The sequence below is a fragment of the Hyla sarda genome, chromosome 4 (assembly GCF_029499605.1).
Source record: "Hyla sarda isolate aHylSar1 chromosome 4, aHylSar1.hap1, whole genome shotgun sequence".
Taxonomy (NCBI): Eukaryota; Metazoa; Chordata; class Amphibia; order Anura; family Hylidae; genus Hyla; species Hyla sarda.
Window position 1 is genome coordinate 57,322,005 of NC_079192.1, and position 16,384 is coordinate 57,338,388.

The window sequence follows — 16,384 nt, forward strand, 5'->3', positions numbered from 1 at the left end:
TGCAATTGGGGAGGACCAAAAACTCAATATTTTCATGATGAGGTCCGATGCACATTAGGAGGGGCTCCGTGCGGTAACGTATGGTACAGTCCAATCTTTCATTGTTAACACAATTGATGTAGAGGGGTCTGGCGAGACTGGTTACCGGGATGTTGAACCTGTTGATGAGAGAGGCCAAAATAAAGTTTCCTGCAGATCCGGAATCCAAGAAGGCCATAGTAGAGAAGGAGAAGGTAGATGCAGATATCCGCACAGGCACAGTAAGACGTGGAGAAGCAGAGTTGACATCAAGGACTGTCTCACCTTTGTGCGGAGTCAGCGTGCGTCTTTCCAGGCGGGGAGGACGGATAGGACAATCCTTCAGGAAGTGTTCGGTACCGGCACAGTACAGGCAGAGATTCTCCATGCGGCGTCGTGTCCTCTCTTGAGGTGTCAGGCGAGACCGGTCAACTTGCATAGCCTCCACGGCGGGAGGCACAGGAACGGATTGCAGAGGACCAGAGGAGAGAGGAGCCGGGGAGAAAAAACGCCTCGTGCGAACAAAGTCCATATCCTGGCGGAGCTCCTGACGCCTTTCGGAAAAACGCATGTCAATGCGAGTGGCAAGATGAATGAGTTCATGTAGATTAGCAGGAATTTCTCGTGCGGCCAGAACATCTTTAATGTAGCTGGATAGGCCTTTTTTAAAGGTCGCGCAGAGGGCCTCATTATTCCAGGATAGTTCAGAAGCAAGAGTACGGAATTGTATGGCGTACTCGCCAACGGAAGAATTACCCTGGACCAGGTTCAGCAGGGCAGTCTCAGCAGAAGAGGCTCGGGCAGGTTCCTCAAAGACACTACGAATTTCCGAGAAGAAGGAGTGTACAGAGGCAGTGACGGGGTCATTGCGGTCCCAGAGCGGTGTGGCCCATGACAGAGCTTTTCCAGACAGAAGGCTGACTACGAAAGCCACCTTAGACCTTTCAGTAGGAAACTGGTCCGACATCATCTCCAAGTGCAGGGAACATTGTGAAAGAAAGCCACGGCAAAACTTAGAGTCCCCATCAAATTTATCCGGCAAGGATAGTCGTAGGCCTGAAGCGGCCACTCGCTGCGGAGGAGGTGCAGGAGCTGGCGGAGGAGATGATTGCTGAAGCTGTGGTAGTAGCTGCTGTAGCATCACGGTCAGTTGAGACAGCTGGTGGCCTTGTTGCGCTATCTGTTGTGACTGCTGGGCGACCACCGTGGTGAGGTCGGCGACAACTGGCAGAGGTACTTCAGCGGGATCCATGGCCGGATCTACTGTCACGATGCCGGCTGGCAGGAGGTGGATCCTCTGTGCCAGAGAGGGATTGGCGTGGACCGTGCTAGTGGACCGGTTCTAAGTTACTACTGGTGTTCACCAGAGCCCGCCGCAAAGCGGGATGGTCTTGCTGCGGCGGTAGTAACCAGGTCGTATCCACTAGCAACGGCTCAACCTCTCTGACTGCTGAAGATAGGCGCGGTACAAGGGAGTAGACAAAAGCAAGGTCGGACGTAGCAGAAGGTAGGGGCAGGCAGCAAGGATCGTAGTCAGAGGCAACGGCAGGAGGTCTGGAACACAGGCTAGGAACACACAAGGGAACGCTTTCACTAGGCACAAGGGCAACAAGATCCGGCGAGGGAGTGCAGGGGAAGTGAGGTATACATAGGGAGTGCATAGGTGAAGACACTAATTGGAACCACTGCGCCAATCAGTGGCGCAGTGGCCCTTTAAATCGCAGAGACCCGGCGCGCGCGCGCCCTAGGGAGCGGGGCCGCGCGCGCCGGGACAGGACCGAGGGAGAGCGAGTCAGGTACGGAAACCGGGGTGCGCATCGCGAGCGGGCGCCACCCGCATCGCGAATCGCATCCCGGCTGGAGGCGGTATCGCAGCGCACCCGGTCAGTGGATCTGACCGGGGCGCTGCCGTAGCGAGGATGTTGCGAGCGCTCCGGGGAGGAGCGGGGACCCGGAGCGCTCGGCGTAACAAGTTTAGCCTGATAAGTGCACTATGTATCCACCCGTCCTGACGTACATTTCAATTTAACAGCTTTATCTAGGGGTGGCTTGGCACAGATGAAACACACCTTATAAATGCCTCTATATTGAAGCGGGTAAAGTATACAAGTAGGGAAATAATTACACATGTGAATCTAACATGAAGTATATCGGGAGAATTCAGGTGTTCACAACTGAAATATACTTTTCTTGTGACTTTAACATGTGACCACAATTACCCTTAGTAGGAATAAACCAATGCCCTGGCACAACATCTGCCTCTAGGAATCAAGTGCATTAGCACATCCAAACTATGGAATATATCGGTGTCTACGTGCCATAAGACCCGACATAGTGCTTATTCTCGTCAACCCACAGCATATCAATACCAAAAACCTAAGGCAAAATTTTAAGATAATAAATGGGCATATAAATCTTGGTGTTGAGATGTCAAATATATGTTAGCAATATAGTGTAGTACAAACAAATAATGTGATAAAAAACAAAAAGAGAAAGACAGCCACACATCCACCATTTGTAATTTTATCTATTTGCTTCTCAGCATAATTTCAAAAACGAACCGGTTGTTAGTATACATTTTGATCAAAAAGTACAAGCCCACTCGCCACGTCAAGGCCACCTTGTAAGAGTGGGTCGCTGACCTGACACTGGTGTAGCCCCCAGCGGCGACCACTGCCTCCGAGACCCCATGCCCAACGGGGGGAGCGACCCAGTGGCCAGGCAGTCCCACTGCTGCCCGACTAAGTCCCTGGCTCTGGGCCACTCCACCCCACAGACAAAGCATCACAGAAACAACGGCCGTCACAGAGAACCACACCAGCATGAAACCTACCATGTGCTCACTGCCGGAGGGCTAGGAGAATGGTAGGAGGAAACCCTTATGCAGTTTCCTGCTAATTAAAAACGCCTGGGCCAAATGGGTGACTATGTTACCATTGAGTAGGCAACAGAAACAATGTTACATGTAAATATATATACTGTATAAGTGACAAATTGAGAGACGCAAGCACAAAGGAATCAGATAGTTACATCAGGATCGGTGACAAAAGATGTGTCAACCTGTAACAAGTGTAATATAACGAATACAGTAATCGATTAATATAGGGTAATATAAATGTAAGGAAGGTAAAAGTCCAAATAATATAAAATGCCAGCATAAAAATATCATGTAAGAAAGCACATACTGAAATGTGATGAATGTGATAACTTTTTTTCAACAATATATTTTTAGTCATACTTTGACAAAAGTGGGGTCAAAATGCTGACTACACCCCGTAATAAATTACTTAAGCGTGTCGTTTTTAAAATTCGGGTTGTGTCTTGGGTGTTTTTTTTTTATTTTTTTTATATTATTTCACATCTGCACTTGTTTGGCTAATACTGTGTAAATAACAACAAAATGTACAGGCCTTCCCAAAGCTCACCAATGAACCTCTGAATCATTCTTAGGTTCATCGGTAAACTTTTCCTGCATAGTGTATTACTATTTGTTTTCTTGGTGACTATGTTCCCAGTTGCTTTGAGATCATTGAAATGAACCTCCCATGTAGTTCTAGGATGATTCCTTACCATTCATATGATCATTAAAACTCCACAAGGTCAGAACTTTTAGGGAGCCTCCGACTGAGGAGATTGCAAGTTATTTTGTCTTCACACCGAGCTGTTTGGTGATGGTCTTGTAGCCCATTCCAGCTGCCTTGTGTAGTTCTACAATCTTGTCCCAAACATCCTTGGTCTTGGCCATGGTTTTTAGGTAGTGCTTCTAGTCTCAGCTCATTGAAAGACACCTGGGAGACAGAAATATTGCTGATTGAGAGGGGATCAAATACTTATTCCACTAAGTAAAATGAAAATCAATTCAGAACTTTTTTGAAATGTGGTTTTCTGGATTTTTAGATTTTATAGTCGCCTAATGTTAAAGTTAAACCTACGTATAATATTGTAGACATATCATTTCCTTGTCAGTGGAAAAAGTACAAAACATCTGGGATCAAATACTTTTTTCCACCACTGTAATAATTAGGGGTCTGAGTCGCACAAACTAAACACAAAATATTGGCGCTGAAATAATTGCAAATTTTTTTCACATTTCACCATCTGTTTAAAAAAAAAAAAAAAAAAAAAAAAAAAGCATCTGTAGGGTAAAAATGCCCACTATAATCCTTGATACATTCCCTGAGGGGTAAAGTATAAAAAATGTTGGCCCTACCAAGGTGTTTCTTTTTATTTCACCTCAGAGGCTCTGCATGTGTCGGCCTATGCTTTAATTCACAAGTTAGGTCTCTTTAACTCCTGATCCCTGTCTTTTTAGTGCCACAAGTATGGTGTTACTAAAGTCTGGGGACTTTTAACAGTGGCATGCAAACTGGCACTGAAATGGTGCCTCTGTTGAACAATTGCAACATTTGCTTTTTACTATTTAAACTCTTAATGATGTCTAGGTCATAAATGGTGTAATTTTTTAGAGGTTGTTTTAATGTTTCACAGAGTGTCTGTAGTTGTTGGTAACACTGTAATTGACCAAAATTAGGCCTCATATGCGCACTTCTGAGGCCAGTCATATTTCCACCCAAAAGATTAGAGCTTCATGTGGGTGAGTTTCTAAAATCTTAAATTCAGCTTATAAAATATTTAAAGGTTTAACTATTGTTATGCAACACACCTGTAGCACCATAATTCTCTTTACGAATCTAGATAAATTCTTTGAACTGTGCAGTTTTTGACATGGGGTCACTTCTTGGGGGAGAGGTTGTACTGGTACGTCAAGGACTCAGTAAATACATTTATAAAGCTAAAGGAGATTCTGTCTCTCCCAAGGTGTGGGACCATAAACAAGGAGAAGAGTCGGTTTTGATTCAATCTGGGAAGGGGGCTCCCTGCTCGCTGGACACCAATAACTGGGAAAAAATGTTATAATATTTTTACATACCCCTTTTTGACCTGGGGTTCACCTCTGAAGCCATGTGTGCCTCTGCTGCAGGCAGTCATGGCATCCATGGTCTCTGTGCAACAACATAGCTTCTTCTTGACAGCCTATAAATACCCTGGGGTACCATCTCTATGTCTAACTTCCCAATGGACTACTTCTGGCCTTCATTTTAGCGCCCGGCTAAACCTAGTCAGCGAGGCGGCCCCATAAGGCCAGAGCCTGGTCGATGCCATTTTGAAAATCTGAATTGAGGATGTCTACTCCAATTTCATTGAGGTGAATGCCATCCCTTCTTTTTAATTCCCTGCCACCGCTTTCGATCTCCCTGTGCCTGATAGCCACTCCCCCAATGCGGCAAACCTCGTATCGGGACGGGACCTGGAGGAGGGGAATTAGAACAAATTAGGATGCACATAGGTAGTGTAACCTTTTGACTTCCACCTACCTATCTTTTTTATTTCCATGCCAGAGAAACCTGATTGCTGCTCCTATTCTGAATGAGTGCAAAGTATATAGGTGGTCTGGCAGGCCTAGGCGTTTTAGCACCAAGCGTAGTACATGTCTGTACTGGTACTTAGATAGTGCTGACCCGTTTTGGTGTACAAGAAGTGAGTTGCCCATGCGAGGTCTGATGCGCAAATAATGTTGTAATGCCTGGACTGGGCAACATGGGCCCTCGGTGGTCCTGGGTGATATGTATTTTCCTTTTGCCATCTGGTCAGTTTTTGATTTTGGCAAGAGTATGGAAAGGGATTTCGGACCCATTGAAACTGAGCCCAGTTGAAGACCCCCTTGAACGTCCGATCTGGTAGAGACCAGTTCCCCTATATGGAATGCCCCTAAGAAACATAAAGTAAATGCAGACCTGAACATTATTGCTTTGCATGTGGTGGAACACACGTGTTGAAGGGTGGCAACTATCTGTTGTAGTATGACTGGGGAAATGGGTTTTCTGATGTCAGTTTGTTTTAATCTAAGTCTTCTCCATCCCTGTACTATCCTTTTGATATGAAATTGTTGCACTATTTCCTCCCATTGCATAAGCCGGCATAAAAATGTTATGGCTGTTAGAGACTTGGTGACTGATGATGCTGAGCAACCTTGAAGACGCGAGGCTTCCAAGTAAGCCAGAGTTGTGGTGAGCTTCTATGGTGGTCTGTTAGCCCTCTTTCTCTGTCAGCCAAACATCGATATCCATTGATGCCAGACTCTGGTGAATGCCCTGATGGTTAAAGGGGCTAAAGAATTTTCCAGCAGTGTCAAAAAGTGTCTGAAACGAGGAGCCATAATGAGGAAGGGATTCGTGTTTCTATGGCTTTTGCATTCCGGTGCCAAGGTTCTGAAACGGTTGATCTGTAAACGGGATAGTGAATCTGCTATGTCATTTTGAATACCCGGGACATGTTTTGCCCTAAACTATATGTTGATATCTAGTACCGGGTTGCGGAGCAGGGATATCACAGGAAGGGAGGATGAGGTAAATTTGTTAATGACATGGACTACACTAATATTGTCTGTCCAGAATATGATTCTCTTGTCCCTCATATCATCACCCCATACCTCCACTGCTGCAACAATTGGGAACAACTCTAGGCATGTAAGGTTGCCACGGAGAGGGGAACCTTGCCACTCGGGGGGCCATCTTTGCAAAAACCACTGGCCTTGGAAATAACCACCCATTCCAAAACTGCTGAGGCGTCAATAAATACATTGAAATCTACATTAGATACCTCCTTTGCCTGCCAACATGAATAACCATTATTTCAGGAATGGAAGGAGGACTAGACATGTAAGTCCGCCTTCATAAGCTTGGTAACCCTGATAAAATGGTGTTGTGCATGGATGCCCTTGGTAGCCATGCCTAGCCGACGGCAAAAGGCCCTGCCCATCAGCATGATTCTGGAAGCAAATGCTAAGTGGCCCGATTGCAATTGTTTAAGTGTAGTCTTTTTGGATTTTTGTATATCAAACAGTTTAGATTTTATTTCCTGCATCTTTTTAAGGGGCAGGCGAAATTCCTTGCGGATGGTATCTATTTTGATGCCAAAAAAATTGTATCACATTTGATGGACCTTTGTTTTTTTCTTCAGCGATTGGAACACTGAAGTGAGTGAGGGTATCACGGAAAATCCTGAGGGCATGTAGGGCCGTGTCTGTGTTGGAGGGCCTATGAAGTCGTCTAGATAGTGTAGCATGGATTATATCCCGCCTTTTCTGTGACAACCCATTCCAGGAATGAACTGAATAATTCAAAATAACAACAGGATATTGCACATCCCATTGGGAGTGTCTTATCTTAATTATAGGAACCTTGAAAGGAGAAACCCAGTAAATGTAAACAGTCCTGATGCACTGGTAGTCGCCTAAAGGCTGACTGGATATCAGATTTTGGCATAAGGGCTTCATGTCCTAATTTCCGTAACCAGTAAAGGGCTGTATCAAAAGAGGTGTATTGGAATTTAGATTCATCCCTCTCGATTCCGTTGTTAACCGAAGTTCCTTTGGGAAACGACGGATGGTGAATTAGCTGATACTTTCCCAGCTTTTTTTGGGGTATGACCCCCAGTGGGGAGACTCTGAGATTGTTAAAGGGGGGTATTGAAATGGAAGTGCTAATTAAGACATAACTTTTATTGTATGCATCCATGTGTCGCATGATTTTATCCTTATTTTGGGAATAGGTTCACATTGCACATTGGGTGTATTTTATGGATGCATACAATAAAAGTTATGTCTTAATTAGCACTCCCCTTACACCTTTATAAATACTTTATTTAGAGGTTCCTTTTTTGTCTTTATGCTGGGAGGAAATATGACCCCTTGTAGGTCTGATTTATATGCATAATCTTACATACTGATTTTTATAGGGTATTGAAATGGACCAGCTACCCTGTTCATTTGGAGTTTGTGAGTTATTTTCTTGGCCTAAATAGTCTGCAAAGGTAGGACTGTCGCTAGGGATGAATGGAATCCATAAACCCACCGTGAAGCCATCATGTAGAATGGCTGCTTCACGTGTTCTAGGATAATGGGCGAGCCACAGGTCCATCCTTAGCCTGTTCACTGCAGTCCTCTTTCCTAGGGAAGGCATTATTGGCTGGAAGTGTTCTACTGTTCATTGTCTTGGACTTTTTAAAACAGTGTACTGCTGGGTTGGAGAAAAATGAACGGCACTGCAGTATTACTCTCGGTGGCCCGTGGATAGGTCAGTAATAGAAAAATTAGGAAATCCCGGCACTCTTGTGATGCTTTTTAAATGCTCTTTACTTGGCTCTTTGGCATATACAGCAATATTATGTAGCAGCATGCGTTCCGTCAAGACACCTTTCTCAATGGGTTGGCATCATCGCAGTAAGAACATTCGTGCTTAAATCATCACGCTGAATACCATCTGCAGTGGCTTGTATAACCAGCATGTACCTTTTTCCGTGGAGGGGTTTCTGTGGAGGGGTTTGAGGCCAGTGACCCAGAATCGGCACCGGCCCTGTGCAGAAAGGGGGCCTGTTGTATTGGGCAGTTGGGGGTCATAACTAATAGCCATAAATTCACATCTTGGCTGTCCCAAGTCAATTTTGGCCTAGAGGGCATGCGTTTCCTAAATTGTTCGTCATAACGTGACCAACATGATCCTTCATATGTTTTGCAAGCACCTCATATTATGTCCACATATGCGAAGGGGGGGCAGTTCTGGAAAGCGTTCACATAAGGTGCTGGCATAGATGGCGAATCCCTGTAACCAATTATTGATGGTACGAGGGAGGGTTTTTTGTTTTTCTTTCTCGTTGTCGCCTGGGCGTTTAAAGTGTTTATCTATATACTCCCTATCCACGGGAACTAGAGTGTAGACATTAACGTATTCACCTGACCAAATCTGTTTTTTAGCCTCGTCCATCAGATGCCAGCTGAGCAGTGATACGGAGCAAGCTAGTGCAGGACCTACTTGTGATTCGAAGGGGGTGGAGTCTTGTGAGGAGGCTGTAATATTATTTATTGCTTCTGAGGAAGGAGAGTTGTTTTGGACATCGGTAGGGGCTGACAACCTATCAAATATGAGAGTTATTGTGTGTGATGTTGTTTTTGCTTGTCTCCCCTGATGTGTGTTCCCTTCCCCAAACCATGCCCCAGTCATACTCACCAATCGGAGTGTCCACGCGTGGGAGGTCTTCTGGGTGGTCTTGGGATGATGCATGGGATGTCGCTGGGGAGGTCCGTGCGCCTGAGGGGAGCGGTCTGCCGTGTGGCTGCAACGCTCAACCCTGGCACTGGAGGAGCTGAGGCGCCGGCCATCATGGGGGGTGTAGCTCTGTCCTGGGTGGTGTGGAGGGTGCTGCTGTGTACCCAGCTTGGTGGAGCATCTTTGTCGCTGGAACTGCCAGGGCTGGGTGAAGGAGGGGGAGTTGCAGTCACAGCCCTTGTGTTCCGTGGAGTGGACGGAGGAGAAGGCAAGCAGCCCGTGGGGGGGGGGGGTGAAGTACTATGTAAAGGGAGAGGGGGGGTTGGAGGAACAATGGTTCCGTTGGGGCCGGGGTTGTAGTGGGGACCAGTTCTTGTTCGGGCCTACTCCGGCCGGAAAAGCGGGGGGTGCGCTAAGGCCAATGGGGAGTGATCTGCAGCAAGCCGAGGAGGAGAGGGGTATGGGGAGTTGTAGGAGCTGCCGCCATCTGGTGCGGGAGCACTTACTGCGGCGTGGCTGAAGTGGCTGCCAGACAGGGGGCTGGCTTCTCTTCTTACCCGGCTGGATGCTTGGGCTCAGGAACTGTGGAGCCCGGGAGGGGCGGGTGGACCTGAGCGGAGCAGCGGACGTGGATGCGGCAGCAGCAGGGGGAGTGGCTCGGTCCAGCATGTTCGAGAGCCAGTGCAATCCCTCTTCCTGGGTCCTCTGGCGGATCTGCTCCAGTAGATGCTCCAAAGGAAAGCAAAAGGAGGTTCTGCGTCTCCCAAGGTGGGGTGGCTGAATGGACCATAAACAAGATGGAGAGGGGGTTTTGATTCAGTCTAGGGAGTGGGGTTCCCCTGCTCGCTGGAGACCAATAACTGGGCAAAAATGTTATAATTTTATTCCCACATATGGATGCTCGTGTCAGATTTGAGAATTGGGGCTATGTCAGGCTGGCTGTGAAGGCCAAAGGGTTTAATCCAAATTAGAATTTTTAATGACTGATATTTGAAATACATGTAGGTTTGTTTTAATATTGGAAGTATGAGACAATAATTCAGTGCTCGACCAGTAACCCCCTGAAGATGGCAGCATAAAACTAATGTAGGAACAGGCATATAAAGCATATGTATCACTGATGAGCAGAAAAGAAATAAGTTTGGTAAAAGGAATATTGCCTATGGCGCTGAGCTAAAAATGAAACTTCACAAGGCCAAAGGGCTTCCAACTGGTTTGGAAATAGTTAACTCCTACATCAGCCTTTAATTTAATTCTAAACCCAGGGACATTGCTAGGATCTAAAATGATCTGGGTGCATGAGCCCCAAGGAAACTATTTTTAGGATGCATTGCTATAAAACAAGCTGTAAAACACAGATGTAGGTACACTTCCTTATCAATATCCTCTGTCTAGATATTACTTATGGATATTAAGAAACCAGTACCTGTTTATATGTCAGCCATGACCCCAAATAATTTGTACAGTATATATGTCAGGATCCGGGCTGGCGGATGGTGAGGACACTGGTGGTGGATCCCCTGTGCCAGAGAGGTGATGGCGTGGGCCGTACCAGGGGAACGGAGTCTAAGGGGTTACTGGTATTCACCAGAGCCCGCCGCAAAGCGGGATGGACTTGCTGCGGCGGTAACCCCCAGGTCGTTCCACCCGGTAGCTACTCAATCTCTCTGGCAGCTGAGATGGCGCAGTACAAAAGGACAAGGCAAGGCAAGGTCAGACGTAGCAGAAGGTCAGGGCAGGTGGCAAGGTTCATAGTCAGGGGCAACAGCAAGGGTTCTGGGAACAAAGGCAATGGACACTCAGGAAACGCTTTCTCAAGGCACTAGGCAACAAGATCCGGCAAAGGACAGGAAGAGGAAGTGGTGTTTAATACGTTTTACAGTAATTGGGCCAGGCACCAATTAATGGTGCACTGGCCCTTTAAATTTAAGAGAGCCGGCGTGCGCGTGCCCGTGCCCTAGAGAGCGGGGCCGCATGCGCCGGGAGGACACAGAAGACAGAGGGAGGTAAGTGGAACAGGATGCGGCCCGGGGGCGGACTTGTGCCGCCACGTGGATCGCATCCCCGCCGGCGGAACTGTAGCAGCGCTTCCGGTCAGAGGGACAGACCGGGGCGCTGCAGGCGGACACACGCCGTGAGCGCTCCGGGATGGATGCGGGACCTGGAGCGCTCGGCGTTACAATATACAACTGTGTAACTTTACATGGTCAAATAATCTCTCCACACCATGACCACATATACGGTATTTACCTCAAAGACGAATATAACTAATATTACTCCCATACAGTGCCCTGCACCCATTACATCCATAGACTTAAAGGTGACATCTTTTTGTTGTGTTTTCTTCTCCATCTGACTGCCATGATGACTTCTTTCATTTGCGACCCATCTCTGCAGAGTATGGTGCCCCTGTTAGACTAATATATGGTAATTAATTCCTCACCAATAATGCCTCAACGTTCCCCCTCAATCACTAATGCCCCAATAGTACCCCACTCATTACTAAAACCCCATGTTATGTCCCACTGTTCCACCATACAGTAATAATGCCCCAAGAGAAGTGTTTTTTTTTTTTTATCTGTTGGACCAGAGATGGCAACGGATACAAAAACTGACCCACTGAAATCAATGGAATCAGTTTATTTCCATTTTCCACTAGAACGGATTAAACAAACAGAAAGCCGACAGAGAAAACAAATACAGGTGTGAACCCAGCCTATGTTTAGTATACTCCCCCTATTGTTTGCAACAAGTAATCACATTTTTATCATTTCTTTATGGATATGTGAAGAGAACATTGTCAAGTGGAGAAAGTAAAGCTAAAATGTCTTTTTATTAGTCATACGGAGGTGATAACACTTATTTCACATTAGTGAAGAGGCTCCCTTACAAACGGATGTTAGTTTTTTTTTTTCTTTCTACTTTGTCTGCCATTAACATCCGTTATTGTAACAGAGCCTAACGGGAGTTATAATGGGCAAAGAGACTCCCATTCATTTAAATGGGATTCCACTAATGTCCGTTATAACTCCTGTTGCGGCCGATGATGGGAGAAAAAGACGTGTCATGCGCAAATTGTTCTCCCGCTATCTTCCTAATGGACGTCACCTACTGGGCGTATACGGCAGTGTGAAAGGAGCCTTATAGAAAACTAACATTTTTTGTAGAGCATGTCACATAAAATACATTAACAACAACTGTATTGTAATACTTTATGTGGGATCAGATATGAAAGCATTTTTTTTCCCTTTTAAAAATAAAACCGGCAAAAATGTGCTGGAATAAGTCCTGCAAGAAAGTCAGCTTATTGCAAAGTGCATGCATTTGAATGGTATGATATGCAAGAAACTACTAATAGCAGTAACAGCAGTCAAAGTATAGATGATCCAGTTTACTTCTAGTGGGGGACTAAAATTAGAGGGAATTAGTACCGCAACATTTGATAATACGTTGCCAAGGCATACCTGTGTATCCAAACAATTTGGCGAGTTGTATAGACCAAAGGAATTGTATCACATAGTTATCACAACAATAGAGTTCTTATGGTAGTGGACAGTCATGATATTACGTAAAGAGCTTATTAGTTCTGTTGAACATAGTGGGTATCATAGGACAATTTTGTTCTAAAGCATATAGCTTTGGAATGGAAGCTTTGTGTCTACGACTGAGAGGGCCAGCAAGAGTGGTCGGCTAGAAAAGATTATCTTAGAGTCTCCTCTATCTATGGAGATACATGTTTGCCTCATCTATCAGTCAACGTGAGTAATTACCCTTCTGAGGTCCCTTATGAGTTGTCTTGGATCTTAAGATGAAACTGGTATTTAGAAGAATAAAAATAATAAAGCGGTAAAAGATGTTAGAAGCGTCAAACAGGTCCCATGGTTGCCACACCTTCTGGATGAGGGGCAATTTGTTTTCTGTAACAGCCGAGTGATACTACATGCACCATACTTCACTGATTCTATTAAGTAGCGCTGGGGTAAGTGGAGCATCAGTGCGTTTCCACCACTGTGCTTTTAAACATTTTGAAGTGGTCAAAATAGGAAGAAACAATCTGATTTGGCCATTAGTCAGATTTGTAGGTGGGAGATTTAGAAGGTAGGTCATCGGGTCAAAAGGGACCTGAACCCCGACAGTCCTCCTGAACAAGGACTGGCCCTCCAGCTAGAAGTGTTGTAACAAACAGCAATCCCAAGAATATGAGGTAGGGAACCCAACACAACATTGCACCGCCAGCAATAAGGAGATAGTTGAGGGAAAAAATGTTGGAGTTTTTCTGGTGTATAATACCAGTGAATGATGATTTTGTACTGTTTTTCTTTATGGGTGATGCATGAGGAAGATTTAGAAGCATGTGTCCAAATCGTTTGCCAATGGTGTGGAAGAAAAGATTTTCCAAGATAGGAATCCCATTTATCCATATAGGGGTGTTGACATGTGAATATATCTGTAAGTGAGGCCAGTATGTCATATATTCTAATGATCATGCCCCTAGTGGAAGTAACACCTCTGCAGAGCATTTCAAAAGGAGTTGGAAGGGGGAGTACTGTGGCCGAGGGAATGTATAAGAGATATTGGCGAATTTCTTGATAAAAAAAGATGTCAGGTACTGGGGAGATTAAATATTTTTGAGGGTCTGAAAAGGTAAGAGGGTGTGCTTTATCTCTTCAACTATATCTGCTACCTGGAATAATTTAGCTTTTATCCACGGGGAGATTACTTCAGTATCACTACTATAAGGGACAAGATGATTAAAAAGCAGAGGTGTTAGGAGTGTTTTTATGCCATTTTAAAGAGAAGTTAGAGGTGGATCAGTCTCATAAGTTTTTCATTATTTTCATGGGTCCTAACAAGTTTTTTGAGGTTTTAGGCGGTGTAAAAGACTAGATGATGATGAAATTCACATCTTCTTACTCTCAGTCCATTTATTAAATGAAACGTAGACCATGATGGGATTCTATGGAGGTGCGTTGCTATGTAAGGGTGCGTTCACACGGACGTCTGTCCCGTTCTACTCTGTTAAAGTATAAAAAGGGATTTAAAAAAATGGATGCAAACGGATGGTGAAACGGGTAGAAACGGATGACCACTTCCGTTTTCGACCCGTTAAAAAAAACGGGTAAACATCAGTTTTTACCTGTTTTTAATCCGTTTATGCCAGTTTTTTTTTTTGTAACCCTTGAGTAACCTTTTTTCCATGTTTTAACTCCTTGCTCTTTTCCAGACCTAGTAAAGGATATGAAAAAAGGGATGAAAGCACAGAGGAATTAAATCTTGGACCAGACCCTGAGGAGGAGAGTATATGTCGGATGGTTCTGCTGCTGCACTTGAGCATTCCCTTAAATGAAAATGTTTCCTGCTCATTTTACTTTCAGATTTGACTTCCTACTAAGGAGGGTCCAGCGGTTGAAATGGCAAGAAGCGGAGCAAAAGAATTTCTGGATCCATCCTATCACATCAATCCGACCGACCCATGGAGTGTATGCCACACTCTTTGAAGAACTGCACCATCATCCAGAGAAATTCTTCAGTTTTCTCCTCCTTTCTTTGGCCAGTTTCAGTGAGCTCCTCCAGCATTTGTCAGGATATGTCGCTGAAGATTTTCGCCAGAGGAGCGCCTTATAGTCACCCTACGGTTTGTGATTTATTTAACAGTTTCAATGTTAATTTTAAAATAAATTTTAAAATATTTTGCAGTACATCCTAATTTTTTTCCCCATTAATTTGCAGGTTTTTGGCTCCTGGAGAAAGCTTCGCTTCCCTACAATTCCAGTTCCACTTGGGGAAGTCCACCATTTCGTAGATAGTGCGGGACACCTGCAAAGCTTTATGGGACTGCCTCCAGGAGCTTTATGGGACTGCCTCCCGCAGCCTTCACCTCAAGACCGGATCCATATTGCAGACAGCTTCTGGGAACCTGCTCAGTTTCCAAACTGCGTTGGAGCCGTGGACGGAAAGCACATCCAAAAGCCATCTAACATTGGCTCAGAATATTACAACCATGAAAAATTATTTTCAATCATCCTGATTGATAGCGGACGTCAACTAAAAGTTTGTTGCAGTGGACATTGGCTCCTTTGGCCGCACAAACGACTCCAGGGTCTTCAAGAACTCTGCAATGGGGAGATCGCTGAAGCAAGGCCCTTTCTTGGAACAGACAGACCTGTGATGCCCTTTGTTGTTGGGGTGATGAGGCTTTCCAGATGTGTGGCAACTTGCTGAAGCCATATGCAAACTGTGGCCTGAACTTTCGGCAGAGGATTTTCAACTATAGACTGACACGCGCAAGACGTTTTTGTTGTTGCCTTTGACATTGGTTTTGTGATGTGTCTTTCAATCTCTTCATAATTTCAGTTAACCAAGGAGCCCCTCCTCATAGAGTATCACGACCTGGAGTCATCGCTGCCTGGACTGCAAGACACTCCACGGAGAACAACTGCAGCAGTCATGCAGATGAGAGACTAGTTTGCAGAATTTTTCGCAATGAGTTCATTCATGGCATTTGTGCAAATTTTTCGGAACCAAAATTGTTTCTCAATCAATAGCTGCTCCATCAGAGCGACCAATGAATCAAGAAACAGACGACTGGGTGAAGGGGGACCTGTTAATGACACTGCCCCCTCCTGCCGTGCAACAAGTCGGGTGACTTCATCCTTCAACCCTGTCATCTGTTGGTCTCATCTTATCAGAGCGTCTTGCAACACCTTGATAAGATCTTCATGGGCGCTCTGACGTCTCCTACTAGATCTTCCCTGTTGGACCACTGACCCACAGGTCCAGCAGAGGGAGATGGTAGTAGGGGAGCATTGTCCGATTGAGAACCAATTTCTCCCCGGTCTCAGTGGCCAACTCACCTGATGTCTGCGGTGGTATGTTTTGACGCCGTTCTGGAAAAAAACAAAAAAAACAAAAACAAATTAGTCTATGTACATCATTAAACAATAGGTGACATTTCAAAAATGTCTAGCGAAGGAATTTACAAACTTTACCATATCAACCAATAAATAAAGAAGCAATGAGATTGGTTGCTATGGTCAAAATTGAAAGCTTTCCCCTAGACTTGTTTTAAAGTTTTTTTTAAACATTCTTCAGATTTGACCCTATATAACACTCCTCACCATCCCCAAGGGATGTTCTTGAGTGCGTTGATGTTGAGGATATTAACTTATAAACTGCTCACTGCTGGCCCTGTAATTTGTCCCCTGGGCAGGAAGCTCCTCTCACCTTGTCCACCTAGTCATCGCTCTGCTATGTCTTTTTAT

General features: G+C 45.1%; 1 protein-coding gene across 4 annotated transcripts in view; it reads left to right on the forward strand.

Annotated features, from left to right (window-relative positions):
• Window positions 1-16,035, forward strand: part of LOC130367983 (uncharacterized) — a 78,843-nt gene extending 62,808 nt beyond the window's left edge. For all 4 annotated transcript variants that reach the window (XM_056571112.1, XM_056571111.1, XM_056571109.1 and 1 more), the window contains 2 exons: window positions 14,347-14,757; window positions 14,853-16,035. In XM_056571112.1, coding sequence (XP_056427087.1) covers window positions 14,596-14,757; window positions 14,853-15,344 — 654 coding nt within the window. In that variant the 5' untranslated portion in view covers window positions 14,347-14,595 and the 3' untranslated portion in view covers window positions 15,345-16,035. The remainder of the gene's footprint in view (window positions 1-14,346; window positions 14,758-14,852) is intronic.
• Window positions 16,036-16,384: the final 349 nt, after the last annotated feature.